The 15,223-nt window shown below is 41.0% G+C and overlaps 1 protein-coding gene across 4 annotated transcripts in view; it reads left to right on the plus strand.

The window, feature by feature from the left end:
* SEMA6A (semaphorin 6A) overlaps positions 1-15,223 on the plus strand; it is a 132,738-nt gene that overhangs the window by 71,312 nt on the left and 46,203 nt on the right. For 3 of the 4 annotated variants that reach the window (XM_032273474.1, XM_032273420.1, XM_032273373.1), the window contains exons 3-7: positions 1,325-1,442; positions 6,186-6,246; positions 7,264-7,326; positions 8,057-8,158; positions 11,763-11,853. In XM_032273474.1, the coding sequence (XP_032129365.1) occupies positions 1,325-1,442; positions 6,186-6,246; positions 7,264-7,326; positions 8,057-8,158; positions 11,763-11,853 (435 nt within the window). Of the gene's footprint in view, positions 1-1,324; positions 1,443-6,185; positions 6,251-7,263; positions 7,327-8,056; positions 8,159-11,762; positions 11,854-15,223 lie in introns of those variants that run through there. The other variant, XM_032273504.1, reaches the window with a different exon arrangement.

A 15,223-nucleotide genomic window follows, 5' to 3' on the forward strand; every position in this document is an offset into this window, starting at 1 on the left:
AGTTCAGCTGTTCTTTCTGGGCTGGAAGATGAGGTAGCAAAACTGGCACACAACATTTAGACAGTGCAAAGTCTAAGATCATGATTAAGGCCAAATGTGTAGTTCAAGATCATCACTCCCGAAAGAGTCCACCGAACTCAGGGTCCCAAACTTAATAAACACTTATTTATTTCCATTTGAGGTAAGTTTTCTGTCTTGGATGCCCGAGTATAGAAGGGACTCCAGTCCAGATGTGCTGCTGAAAACCAATGAAATTTCAAAGCAGTGGAAGGGAAAGCACAAGATTATCTTATTCCAAGCTCTCTATTGTGAATAATATATACTAAGGCTCCCTGATAAGATACCCACTGTGAGTAATGGTCAGATAGTACAAGGGTGTAAAGTGAGGGGTCTAAGCATAAATCTGTGAATGGTTTTCTAGTCATTATTTATACCGCCACCCCTCTCCAGAAAACAAGTGCCTTTTAAATGTGGCTCATCTTTCTTTCCTCCTGAGTTTCTCTGGAGGCTCACCAGCACTCTGGAGATTGCAGGTATAAAGGGATGTTGAGATGTAGGTATTTTTAAAGGTCAGATCTCAATACAAATTGGCCACTCTCAGCCAAAGAGAACTGTAGGAAAAGAGAAATATGCTCATTGAATCACCAAGTCAGGGAAAATTCCTGATCACCTGACTGGCTACACTCAGTTTGACCCTGTCCTGTCAAAGCCCACATTTCTGTGAAATCGTTAGCCAATTGCTTTACTCAAGAGTGAACTTCCCACAGTTCCTAGAATGCCAACCAACCTCGCAGGGCTGCCTTCAATAGTGGATTATTCCAACTGGACGCCTGTGGAGACTGTATTTTTCTTCTGGCTCCTGGACAAGGGCTCTCGCCTCCAGACCACATTGCATTTGTGGTGATTGATGGGAAGGCTGCTTTGAAATAGTTTTGTCCCGAGACAAGATCTTTGGCAGACTGCCCCCTCAGGCTTAGCTCTACAGAAGATGAAAAGAAAACTGTGGAAGAAAAGAGCACCTTCATGCAAAGCGTTCACTAGCAAGTTGAGCCCTGAGAAAGAGGGACAAATCAAAAATTGTGACACTTAGAAATATAAATCCAGGCTTCTTATTATCTGGAAATGAAACTGTAACTTGATGAACCTTAAAGAGCACTCTTCTATCATATTTCCTAAAATAACAGACTCAAATGGAGATGGAAAATGGTGGCACGGTCTGACTTAAACACGGCTCTCTTTTGTGGCCTGTCCCCTCCCCTCCCTACCCTGGCAATTCTTGGCTTGATTTGCTTTTCCTTTTTTGCCCCATCTCCTCTTTTCACAGATACAAAACAGTATCCGGTGTTTGTGGGCCACAAGCCAGGACGGAACACCACACAGAGGCACAGGCTGGACATCCAGATGATTATGATCATGAACAGAACCCTCTACATTGCTGCTAGGTAAGGGGCCCTTCCCCCAGAGCGTCCGATGGCCCAGAGTCCTCAATTTACCAGCTATGCATTATTTTTAAGATCTTGAGGTTTCTAAATAGAGTGTTATTTAATTTAAAGGCTCCTTAAATTTGTCAAGCTATCATTATTTCAAAATTGCCTGCGTCTGTTTAACCCTATGAGGATTTAAATAGAAATAATAGCATATTGGGGCACTTACACTCAAATTATCCACCGTTTATTTTGAACAGAAAGGCAAGAGTTTATTCAAGCACCCATTTGAATGCTCTGCTCCTCAATACTTGTTTGTTTGTTTGAGACAGAGTTTTCACTCTTGTTGCCTAGGCTGGAGTGCAGTGGTGCAATCTCAGCTCACTACAGCCCCCCTCTTCTGGGTTCAAGCAGTTCTCTTGCCTCAGCCTCCCAAGTAGCTGAAATTACAGGCATGTACCATCACACCTAGTTAATTTTGTATTTTTAGTGGGAACAGGGTTTCACCATGTTGGTCAGGCTGGTCTTGAACTCCTGGCCTCAGGTGATTCACCCACCACGACCTCCCAAAGTACTTGGATTACAGGCATGAGCCACCTCATCTGGTCTAATCCTTGTTTGTTAAATTAAGTTGAATGTGTAAACATGTATTATATAGTATGAATGTAGGTGTGTGTATTTAACCTATTTGTATTTTTGCAGTTAACATATATATCATTGATAATATAGATCATTACTATGAAAGAATGGCAATGACAACCAAAGAAAGCATAATATATATTTTAGAAGGTTTTTATTTGGTTTTAGTAAAAAAAAAAAACTCATCCATTGGGGAAATGTTATTTAGACAGACAGACTGACGTCTTAAGGCTGAATGGCATGGTAAGAATACTGTTCAAACAGGGCTGACATATATTCAGGCTTTTGTTCTAATTCTGCCGTTAATTTAGCCAGACCACAACTTCTCTGGCCATAAGTATCCTCTGCCAAATGAGAGGTTGTATTTGATGACCTTAATGAAGTCCCTTAGGATTTCAACAATATATGTTCCTCCATTTTGGGAGTGTGTAGCTATTCAGAATAATTCCAAATGAAGGGCAACTGGGAGCACTATCTTATGGTGTTCCCTGTGGTCTTTCCTGGCACTACACTGTTTAATCATTTCACACTGGGGAGAAGAAATGGAGCTTATTCTGTTTTCTGAGACAGGGTTTCACGTCTGTCACCCAGGCTGGAGTGCAGTGGCGCGATCTCAGCTCACCGCAACCTCCTCCTCCCCACCAGGGTTAAAGCAATTCTCCTGCCTCGGCCTCCTGAGTAGTTGGGACTACAGGCACATGCCACCACATCCAGCTAATTTTTGTATTTTTAATAGAGACGGGGTCTCACCATGTTGGCCAGGCTCGAACTTCTGACCTTCAAGTGGCCCACCCACCTCAACCTCCCAAAGTGCTGGGATAACAGGTGTACACCACAATGCCTGGCCTAGAAATGCAGATTATGTTTCTATAGGGCATAAGGAAAGAACAAGTAAATAATAATAGTGGTTGATTCTTCTAAAGCACTCAGATGTTCTGAGGTGACAAGCTTTGCAACATAAAGAAAAAAAAGGCTACATTAAAACGTTCTGAGAGTGCCCCTAACTTGGCCACGGGGAGCAATGTCCAAATACTTTTTTAAAGTTTTACTTTACAAATACTTACATAATATATACAAGTATGCTGTGCGCATACAATTAACAAACATAGCTGTAGGTTTTTTATGAATGTTAATTCATTCAATTCTGGAAATGACCCTATAAGAAGGAGCTATAATTATTCACATGTCTTATAGGAGGAATCCAAGGGACAGAAAGGTGAAATGACGGGGTCAAAATGACAGAGGCAGGATTTGAACCAGGATGGTCTTGCTCTAGAGTCCATGCTGTCATTCCCTGTACTGTGCTGCATGCTAAGGAATAGAGCTGATACTGTTTGTCTTGATAATGCCCTTCTAATAGCTGTTGCCCAAGAACATGGTCATTATGGGTATTCATTAAAAGCATTTCAATGAGATGTTCAATAATCACCTCTCTGATAGAATACCAGCTCCTTAAATGTCATTTTTATTTTCCTAAATGTAGTAGGATTAGAAAATGACATTAGTAGTCAATATCTAAGGTCCAATCAAAACAAATGATAAAACACTGAATCTGTGAGAAATAGGTTGACTCAAGAATCTCTTGTGAATTGTTCACTTTGCAAACTGAGTCTCTGGGGGAAAAAATGGTATAAGAGACAGCCCTGGTATTTGATGATTTAGCAGGGTGTGGACTGCAGGTCCCAGCGCTACACGAGTGTTAGGAGCAAGGTCCTATGCAGACTTAAAAGTGATCATTATTCCAGGAACCAAGACAGCTTTATTCTAACTCCTCACCCCAAGGAAGGAAAGGAAAAGAACAAATAGGATAAAAAGAAGAAACACATTAATTTTTTTGAAACTGTGAAACGCATCTTTCATTAAGGGTCAAGTTTGTATCACTGTAGCATTGACTTTGTATCACTGTTGCATTGACATGTTGGCTTTCACACCATACGGAGCCACTTTCTCTCAATACACACCCTTAGAAAAATTCCTGAAGGAGTTCCGTGCCCACCATCTTTAGGGCCTCTTCTCTTCTTTTAATTTTACACTTTAATTTTACACTTCCCAACATTGCTCTGAGAGATCCAGGTTTCTAGGCAGCAAGTAACACAATTTAAAGCTAAATCCCCCCCAGGCTCAAGCCATGGCAACACAATTCAGTGGTGCTTGCTGGAGGGGGAAGAGGAAGTCCTAGGATTGAGTCAGTTTATGTTCAAATAACTTAATTCAGGAAGAACAGCGTATGAGGCCTGGGATGCATGCACAGCAGATGGTTGGGAATGACCCCTGGTCTGTGGTTTACCATAAAGCACCATTTTTGTTTGCGAGAGCCATGTGAGCTTTTGGATATCGAAAAAGATTGTCATTGTCCAAGAGAAGATTTCATTCATAGAATTCTATGTTTAAAAGGCTTCCCAGTTCTTCTAGACAATTGGTGTCAGCAATCGCAAGCCAAGTCCCATCCAGAACCCAGGGGACTGAGTGAGGGTTGGTGGCAAGAACCCCTTCCAATTTTGCTTTATTATTATCCACTTTGTAAATTCCTCTTCTTTTTTAATCTCTAAACTGCTAATTAACATAAACAGGCCATGCCAAAAGGGGGCAATCTGAGAGCTTTCTGAGGAGCTGCCAATGCATATTAATCAGTTGTTCATTTACAATTCATATATTCAGCTTCAACTTAAGTTTTGAGGGGAAGCAGGCAAGGAAAAGCCTCCAGTCATCTCAAACCTGATACCAAAGTAATAGGCAGTTCCATTCCAATAATGAGTCTGACCACAGCACCACCAATAAAGTCAAACAAGTAATAAACAAATGCAGTAAAACTGCCTTGAAATTAAAGGGCAGGGCGATTCTGGCAGCCTACTGAAGTTTAAAGAAATTTCCAATTCAGCAATTTACAAAAAAGGCCCCTATTCCTCAACCCCTTACCACGCCCTCCTCCCCCACACCCCTCCCTCCACACACACACAAGTAGCAGGCAAGGGAGTTTTCTAAGCCAGCTACCCTTCCCGCTCCTTTTATTTTCACGTGAGACGGCCTGTTACTTTTCTCTGTTGTGTTTTTCCTAAAACGAGAAGCAAACAGATTTCCCAAGAACTGAAAAACATTATATATATATAGAAGTGAATCCTGCAAATAATTCCTTTCTTTTCTTCTCCCTGCTTTTTCTTTTAAGTAACAAGGGGGCTTAAAAGTCTGCATGGGAGACTTGAGGTCCTGGTTTAAAGCTGTGGGTAATTTTCCAGCCCCAGGACTTCCTGCATTTTAGAAAAAGTCAATGTTATTTCAAGGGAAAATGAGCTGTTTTGCTTTCCCTCACTAGCCCCCCATCTCCTCTGTTGAGTGTAGTTCTTTTCTTTTCTTTCTTATGAATTCCAGACAAAAACGCCCTTGTACTCAGCTCACACAGAAGGGGATGTTTAAATATAGCCCCACACCTGAGCTGCTGATTCTTTCTCCCCTTACAAAGCTAGATTGGCAGCAAATTGTAAAGACAACCAAATTCTTGGCAAAACAGGAAGGTGAACAGAAGCAAGAAATGTAAACTTTAGCTCAAGTACATTTTAGACTTCAATTGACCATCATTATGAGGAAAAGAGTGGCTTCTGGAAATAATTTTACCTTTATTATCTTCCATCCTGTCGATCAAATAATTAAAGTTAAGATGGAAATATATTTTTAAAAGAAAGATGGAGATCAGTTTTTTGTTAGCCCTCTCGATGAACAAATGTGGCATGTTGAATACCAAGTATTTGGTACGTGTATTTGAAGGTAATGAAAGGGCACGTGAATCCGTTTGTGTTCTAGTCTTTGGGCCAATTTAACTTTCAGAGCCCTCCCTTCTGAGCTACATATATGCAGATGCTGTAGTTGTAGTGTCAGAGAGAAGAGCTAATACAGGAAAGTTTCCATGAAGGTGTCCCTTAGAGCACAATGCCGTGATTTATCAGAAGGTGCTAAATGGGATCTGGAGACATCTCTCCAAGGCTGCACTCTTTTCTTCTTGCATGTGGATATCATGTTTTTCTAAGAACATGGATATGGACTTATCTGTCCTGATAAGACATAACTCATTAACAGAAAATGAACTGTTTTGACTCTGTTTGACCTTATATTATTTTTCTTTGTCTATAGGGACCATATTTATACTGTTGATATAGACACATCACACACGGAAGAAATTTATTGTAGCAAAGTAAGTTGTTTTAAAACCATATTTGTAAAATAAAGGACCTTTGGATAGTTCTTGAACAGAATATGTATTTTAAGTGCATTGATTAAGATTATGTGGCTAATCATAACTTAGAGATGGCGACATGCATTTTGTGAAATCCTAATTAGGGAACAGGTTAGGATTTAATACATGTTCAGGAACAGTTTATGTACTTCATATTTTACTCATCAAATATATGTGTACATATGCATTTTGGAATTTTAGGTAATTTTTACATTTCTTTAATAAAACTATTGCCTCATGTATCAAGGAAATCATCAGTTTTCATAAGTAAAATTTTGTTCCACGAATATATTCTACAAAGGTTTCAATGTTCTATTTCCGTGTCTTGCAGTATTAAGTTTGATTTGACTGTTGTGGTTCAGGAACTTGATCGTTACCCATTTCAGACAGACGTAAAGTATAACCTAAGCTTTCCTTACGACTCCACATGGGGTATTTTAGTTAATAAAACCTATGCCATAGAAGTAGAAGATCCCTTCAGTCCATTAGTCTATGGGAAGGAGTATAACCTGAATTAAATCTTTGTCCACCTGGAGTGAATGTCCTCTTTATGTTTAAGAAAATGACTTCCATATTTTAAGAAAAAAGCCCTCTTTATAAAAATTGATTTATCAACTGAAAGGAAAGGGCAAGGACATATATTTTATCAAAATGATCATAATTTAGCAAATTAATCTGGAGAGTTTACATGAAATTTCCACGCTGTTATTTATTCTTCTTTCCTTTCTCCTTCATCTTTATCTCCAACAGAAGAAGACCATTTTGTGGTTTAATGAATAGATAGGAGTTCCAAATTAAACGAACGTTTTCATCTGGAATCTTTTGTTGTTATGGTGAATTAATCATGGAGAAAGGGTGCAGAAAGCTTTCAATAAATATATGTTCAGCCTTTAGTCTCCCCAAGGGAACTCTTACTTCTAAAATCAAATGCAACAACCTCTGGGCTCTAATTGATTTCTTTCTTGATCCCTGCAGAAACTGACATGGAAATCTAGACAGGCTGATGTAGACACATGCAGAATGAAGGGAAAACATAAGGTAGGCAATTTTCATTTCTCCTGCAGCTGCCACTTTGGGTTAAGTTTTTGACTGTTATCTCCCGCCGTAGACCACGATGTAGAATGAATTGTGCTTTTTCCCTTTTCGCCCAGTAATTGCTTTTTCCATCAACTTATTGAAGGCTTTAATTTGCAAAAATAGTTTGCTTTTAATGTGATGAAACATTACAACAGCTGCTAGGCCTGCATCATGAACTACTTAGGCGCACACAGGATTATGGACACAAAGCCGGCTGCCCGGAGTCTTCTAAGTGCACTCCGATGCCCACCTCTGCAGTCCAAGGCCCACAGGGATTCTGGGGAAGAGCTCATAAAAGGCTGCACAGATATGCGGGGTTTTGTGCCTGTGGTCGTATAACAACATAAAAACACACTTCAGCCAGCAGCTTTGTACATCAGGGAACGCTGGGGCATCTGGCATTAAAATTAATATGCTGAGAGGTTGGCACTTCCAGGTTTGCCTTCCTTTTGTGACATAAAGTAAACACATACTCTTTCATTCTATGCCTTGTTTTTATTTACTGTTGAAAGAGTAATAGTTGATGTCGGCATCACCTCTGGTTCACATCAGGAGGAACTTGAACTTTTAATGGGAGAAGTGCTCACCCACCTCCATTTTAAGCATACTGTCAGTCAACCACGGCATACAGTGAAGAATCAGTTTCTGTATTGAATGGACACAATACAAAACAGTTTGAATTATTTTTCAGGATGAGTGTCACAACTTTATTAAAGTTCTTCTGAAGAAAACCGATGATGCATTGTTTGTCTGTGGAACTAATGCCTTCAACCCTTCCTGCAGAAACTATAAGGTAAATGCTATTTGTTGGTTGGAACCACACTACCAGGAGGCATTTCATAATTAACTGTGATTGTACCTGCAGCAACCTAAGAGGGGCAATTCAACACCACCTGAGTTCCTCTCAGTTGTTCAACTTAATGTATTGCTCCACATGAGTGATCCTGAGCAGGCTTCTAAGCTTCCTGTTTGTTCAGGATTGATTGACACATCTTTAAAGAGCCTGCCTAGCAAAGTTAGTTTCTGTAAGACCCTTTTCTCTATTGTTCAGAAGGCTGACATGCTTACCACGTACACCATGTGGATTTCCTCTCTCTCTATTTCTTTCTCTCTCTCACCCCACTATCTACCCTCTGAGCACAAAGGCACACTTATATGGTGAGAAATTTCTATTCTAAAAGGTATCTCAAAAGCATGCCATTTGAAACCGTAGACTTTCCTGCAAGAACACAACACGGGAATTTAATTCCATTGAGCACTTAGCTTTCTTGACCACGGCCTTACTTACCTTGGTTTTATGAGGGGGTTGGGGGGGACCCTCTTAAAGAGTTAGTAAATCTAGCTGGTTTTGATGCAGCTAATAGAAATGCTGATGAAGGAGCAGGGACTTTGCCAGGCATGGAAGCAGAGGTGGCAGCGATCTGACGTCTTGGCTGCACCATTGTTAGCTTTCCTTGTACATCCTCCTGCAGGCTTTCTCTCAGCAAACATGTACTGTGGTCCTACTGTGGCCTAGTGCTGAGGTTGTAAAGATAGATAGGAGGCCTCCACCCTTCAGGAAGCCAGGCAGGGAAAAGAAAACTACAGTTCCATAGGGTTGCTGCCATGGTGACATCACGCAATGAATTATGGAAGCACAACACAAAAGTTCTTGCCATACGTGAGGAGAGGAGTCTGGGAAAGCATCAGAACTGGGTAGATGACCCCCTGTCATCAAACTTTCCTACCGGTTGTTCTCATACCTGGAACCACAAATACTCCCGCCCTTAAAAAACACAGGCTCTACAAGAGATCACATCTGTGATTGTCCAGAATCTAACATAATTATCTCCCAAACAGGTGTTTAATTAATTTTTGTGAAGCATTGAATGAGGTAATGCCTAACCTTTGTCTTATAGGATAAGGAGAAGTTAGCCAAATGAAGGAAGAAAGGCTTTCCAGGTAGCAAGGAACAGCATGAACAAAGGCAGGGAGTAAGAAATGGCCTGTTGAGCTTGAGAAACATCATTTGGTTCTGAATTGTGGGACTGTGAAATGACAAGTGTTAACAGAAAGAAGCTTGAGATGTAGATGGCCCTAGGGATGAAGGGAAGGGAATAGATTCAGGAAATACTGAAGTGACAAAAACTGGTAGGATTTAATAATTGATAAGAAGCACAGGATAGAGAGAGAGGCGAGTCAAGAATGACTGCTAGGCCATCTTTTGGTGAGTAGATGGATAGGGCCGCCACCAATTCAGATAGGAAATAAAGGAAGAGCCGTGAGGTTGGGATCGGGGGAGTGTGAAGGTGAAGGCTCCATTTTGCACATTATGAGTGTGCCAGGCACTGTGCAGAGCCCTGCCTATGGGACATGCATAGGGCTATCTAGCAAGAGGATGGATCGGTAAGCTTTGATTTAGAGAGAATATGGGGAGAAATACAGATTTGGGTTCCATCATCATAAAGTGAAACCCTAAGAGTGGGAAGAATGAGAAAAGCAATAATGGGCTGCAATCAGCACCAGCAAGCACACTAGAAAGACCCCCTGCCTTTTCTTGGCACGGACAGTGAAGGGAGGGTCTATTTGACCCTCACACTCATCTTCCTTCTTACACTTGGAAATGGGCACCAAGAGGGCCAGGATTAGGGTGGAGACAGCAAGGGACATGTCTCGGCATAAAATAGAAGGGGCATCAAAAGATTCAGTAATTAAGTTAGATTTTTAATGCAGTATTTTAAACAAATCAAAATTAGTACATAAAGGTCTGTCATAAACAAAAGATCAAGTTTTTAAGTATAGAGACAAGATCCATCCGTTTATAATAGAGGTAGCCAGTCTAGCCCAGTATTTACTCTAGCCAGTGACGGCATACAGCTAAGGCTTCAACTTTCGTTTGCCACTTAATATTCCAACCCTGTTTGTCATTGTTTAGGACTCATTAAGATTAATGCTTCTAACAAATCCCAAGGAATTCCTTAGTTGGAAAGCTATGTTTTATGACAAATCACAGGTTTTCTTGGCACTGTGATATACAGGCCATGAGCGGTCTGGCTTATTCTTCATGTACATGTTTCCACGATTCTACACCTGTGGTAGTGCCGTCACCTCTCACTTGTTCCAGCCACACCTGCTAAGACATGCTCCGGGAGCCCAGGCCTCTTAGAAGCCACAGATGAGCTGTTGCTCATGCTCGGTTCCCAACAATCCGCCTAGCACTGTGAATGGTAGTAAGAACCCTTAGCACTGCTCAGAAAAGTATATTTTTAGACTCAGGGCACAGCGTGACATTGCTGATCATATGGGACATAATGTATTTGGCTGCAGGGAGAATGACAGCTTCTCTCTTAAGTGCTTTTTATCAACAGATCAGGACAATGGTTCAAAGGGAAAACAATGTCCACTCTTCCACTGAAAAACCCAAGTCTTATCATAGCACACAAGCATTAAGTTGATTAGAGTGACATGAAGCAAGAGAGTGATCAATTTTCATTATCTGCCTCTCTGCCATGCCCTGATCTATATTAATTTTTATAACACAAGTAAGCTGAACGTGTTAGAAAGGTTATAGCCCCAAATTCGATTATTAAGATTATCTGGGGGGGAGATTTAAAGGCTACCCACTATCAATCTAAAACTCCGCTCCCTACCTTTTTTCTCCTATACTCTAACCCTCTTGAACTTTTGCAAAACTCAGGCTAGGTCTTTGTATACTTATCTGTACCCGATAGTGGTTTAATTTCCCAGGAGCTGCTGTGAAGTCTAAGATTTCATGACTGCTTCAAGGGTTGGTTTTTACTTCATGGAAAGAGGAATTCCCCATGGCATTGCTTTGTCTCTGGACCTTTCCAGTGTCGCAAACCGAAACATCTGTTCTTCGCTGCTTCTTGCCTTTGACTAGCTATAGCTATAATCACTATTTTTTAGGATTAGGTACATTATAAAGAAAACCATACACCCCGCATCTATTGTTTCCTCATTGCTAGGATTAGAGCGTGCGCAGCTTGGGATAAGGGCATTTCGGTTGCATCATTGTGTGCTAAGTATCATTTTTGAATACATGCCAGACCCACAGACCACAAAGTCTGTCAAAGTTCAACAGAAAGCTCTTGGTTGGTATAAAATATCTGAAAAAGACTTCCATAAAAAAATGTGCTGGGTGGAAGAGTACACTGCTCAGAAACATGTCTGATTCAACCATCTCTTCCCTAAAAATACATGTTTTTAACACGGCTATTTTATGTGATTCTCAAGTACAGTTTAAAAAATATACAGTGGCTCCAACAGGGGCCATCTCAAAGTGGTTACAGATTTTAAAAGGCCTGCCACCTCCTGAAAATAATTTCTGAGGGTTTAGGACAAAACAGCAACACTACGGTTGGTTGTTGTTTGTAATTAAGTCCTATTATTTCGTTCAGATGGATACATTAGAATCATTCGGGGATGAATTTAGCGGAATGGCCAGATGCCCTTACGATGCCAAACACGCCAACATTGCGCTGTTTGCAGGTAAGCGACCTGATTGCTTCTCGTTGCATTTGCTTTTGCATGTTTCATCCTGTCGCTGTGAATCTGCTCTGGAGGATTCATGGAATCACAGTTGTGCTTTGAGTCTCTGGTGAATACTGTAATTAAGAATGCCTTTCCGTTTGAAATTAGTATGAAAATTGTACTTTTGCTTCTCAAAAAAAGTCTTTGCCCCATTTACCCACGCTTTTGTGCCTTTAGGAAAGGATAACAGCATAGGACTGAACATGTGGCAAATCAATTAGGGCACTTTTGGGCTCAAATAATAGAAAATCCCACCCCAAACCACCAATGTAAAAAAATAAATAAAATGAAATTTAAATTTAAAAGCCCCCACTGATGTGCATTTGCTGTTTAAGGCAGGGTGGACTTGGGGTTGGCTAGATTCAGTAGCTCAACAGTGTTGTCTGGGAGGCAGCTCCTTTGCATTCCCATGCTCTGCGTCGACCTCATGGTGAGACAGGCGGTTCTCACAGTCAGAGGATGGCTGCCAACCCCAATTAGGGCTACATGTCTTCTTGTCCACATACAGAAGAGAAAGGGAAAGAAACAAAAGGAAGCTTCTGGAAACTCTCTCAGGGCAATGAGGCCACATACCTACAAGCTTCCAACAGACATCTTTTCAAATAGCATTGACCTGATTAGGTTACACGCCCATCTCTGACCGAAAGATGGGGTGGCTGAGGGGAGGGTGCCGATTGCTTAGGCTGACCCCTATTCCCCAACACCACCCCTTCTTTCCGCTGCAAAAGACATAAAGAAATAGCAAACAGACCATCATTTTCAGATTTAGTGGGATTTTTGTATTTGAGTTTGTGTGCTTTAATTAGAAATTTATTTAGGAATTCATTACCAGCTGTGTATGAGGAGGTGGGTGTAGAGAGAGGCGTTGGTATAATAGTGATTGTTATAGCATGTAATAAAGCAGTTAGCTATAATTTCCATCACAACAGCTAAAAACTGGCACATACTAGCTGGATGAGGGGCCCTAGGGCTTTGATTATGAAACAAGATTAGTTCCTTGCTTCCTGAACCTTTCCCTCAGTGTCATCCATTTGTGGGCCTGAATCTGCAGCGACAGATTGTTGAGTTAAGGCCGGGAGGTTCCTTGAATTCTCGCCCTAAATGAGAGCACAGTATTACTGAGAAGCAGTTCTGTCAAGAATACAAAGTCTTTCAGACCTATTTGTAAGGTATGAGCAAGGCCAGTGGAGAGAGTACTCGAGCATATTCCCAAGTGCACGAGTACTGCTGCAGGCCCTCACTGACACGTGGAACCTGCATTAGCTGGGACCTTGGAGAACATGGGCTGCAGGGGAGAATTTAAATTTAACTGTAGGGCCAGGAGTGGTAGCTCACACCTGTAATCCCAGCACTGTAGAAGGCCAAGGTGGGAAGATCGCTTGAGCCCAGGAGTTCAACATAGGGAGACCCCAACACTACAAAAAGGAAAAAAATTAGGTGGGCATGGAACCCAAGAGGTTGAGGTTGCCGTGAGCTATGATTGAGCCGCTGCACTCTAGCCTGGGTGACAGGAGAGCCTGTCTCAATAAAATGAAATAAAAACATAATTTAAATGTAAACTAAAAAGAAGACTTACTGTGTAGCCTAAGGTAGAAAAGGTAGAATGGGCAGAGAACTTACTATGGCCACCATACAGAGCAAGCCACATGAGTTAATATTATAACTGTCCCCACCTCTAGTGTTATATCTAAATAGATTTTCACTTAAGTGTTTGAATTCATAAAAGTCCGGCCCTTATTAATAGGAGATCCTCATTGCAAATGAATGGTATCATATTACTAAGAGTGGCAGACGCGGGGCACAGTGGCTCATGCCTCTAATCCCACTTTGGGACTCTGAGGTGTGCAGATCACCTGAGGTTGGGAGTTCGAGACCAGCCTGACCAACATAGAGAAACCCCACCTCTACTAAAAATACAAAGTTAGCTGGGCATGGTGGTGCATGCCTGTAATGCCAGCTACTCAGGAGGCTAAGGCAGGAGAATCGCTTGAACCCAGGAGGCGAAGGTTGTGGTGAGCTGAGATCGTGCCACTCCAGCCTTGGCAACAAGAACGAAACTCCATCTCAAAAAAAAAAAAAAAGTGACAGAAAAGTATTCTGTTCTGCAAGTAGATGTTCTGGTGAGATACCCAGTTTGTATAAGGATGCAAAACAGAAAGAGCTTTGGAGAATAGTTAGGAGCAATAGCCATCACCACTACCTACACCCCCTTTGACTTCTCCCACTACCCATGTATATCTGTATGGCTTGGGGCTACAGGAATATAGAATATATATTCTATAGTCATAAATATATAAAGAATGTTTTTATGATCTCAGGCCCAAAATCCATAAGAAAAGTTATGATTCATAGGTATTTTCTGGGCCAATTTAAAGGTTTGCTGTCTGCAGTTTAAAGCTACCAAAATAGTCAACACTTATTGATATATTGCTGTTAACGTTGCAGATATTAAAACATCTCTAAATTGAAGCTGGGCACATTTTAGTTATTTTAAGACCAAAGACAGACATCAAGATATTTGTTTAAGTATGTTTCAATATTTTTTTAAACAAACTACAAAAATACTACATGTAAAAGAGCTTGAACAGAACTATGTTGTGTATAAGTCACTCTGACATACAACTAATGAATATATGTAATCCACTAAAAGTGAATTGAGGAAGTAATTTTTTTTAAATTTTGGATATAATTCTTGTTTCCATTTAGCAACATAGATTTTGCTCTTGTAGAACACCCCATTTTGATTATTTGTTTGCAGAGTGTTTGCTAAGCCAGGAGGGAACCAAAAGGTCTAGAGACTAATCTTCAGTCTGCTTTATTCTCTTTTGCCTGGGATCTACCCCCAGTCATATCTCCCCCAAAATATGAATTATTAAAGAATGACCTATTTGAACTAAGCATCACCCCTTCCCCTTTCTTCTTTGCTTTAGCATGTTTTATTTCAGAATGTTTTCAGTTTGTAACTTTGGAGATACCAAAGCAAATATCTGTTATTGAAGCTAGATTGCCAGAGTTTAGTGAACTAAACTCTTGCCTGAGGTCAAGAGAAGCTGTGACTCCCAGGACGGTAGCAATTTAGTCAGCCCCTGTTTTGCTTATGAATCCTCTCTCTTCAACTCCCCTCGCCTGATCAGGCTGAGGACTCCTTTACTTAATGCATGTGCTTAAAATTTCTGGGGACACAATCAGCAGCTATCTTTCCCTGGGTTCTCACCTAATCCGGTTTACCATGGTGTGGTGGCAGTAGTAGTGTCCAAGGGTCCTTGGCCTCAAGGTTTCAGTCAAGGTCCAGCTAATCAAGTGAAGCAAACATTTTTCATTTACCCTG

Source organism: Sapajus apella, unplaced genomic scaffold (genome assembly GCF_009761245.1).
Source record: "Sapajus apella isolate SASKATOON/1434 unplaced genomic scaffold, GSC_monkey_1.0 scaffold1, whole genome shotgun sequence".
Lineage (NCBI taxonomy): Eukaryota > Metazoa > Chordata > Mammalia > Primates > Cebidae > Sapajus > Sapajus apella.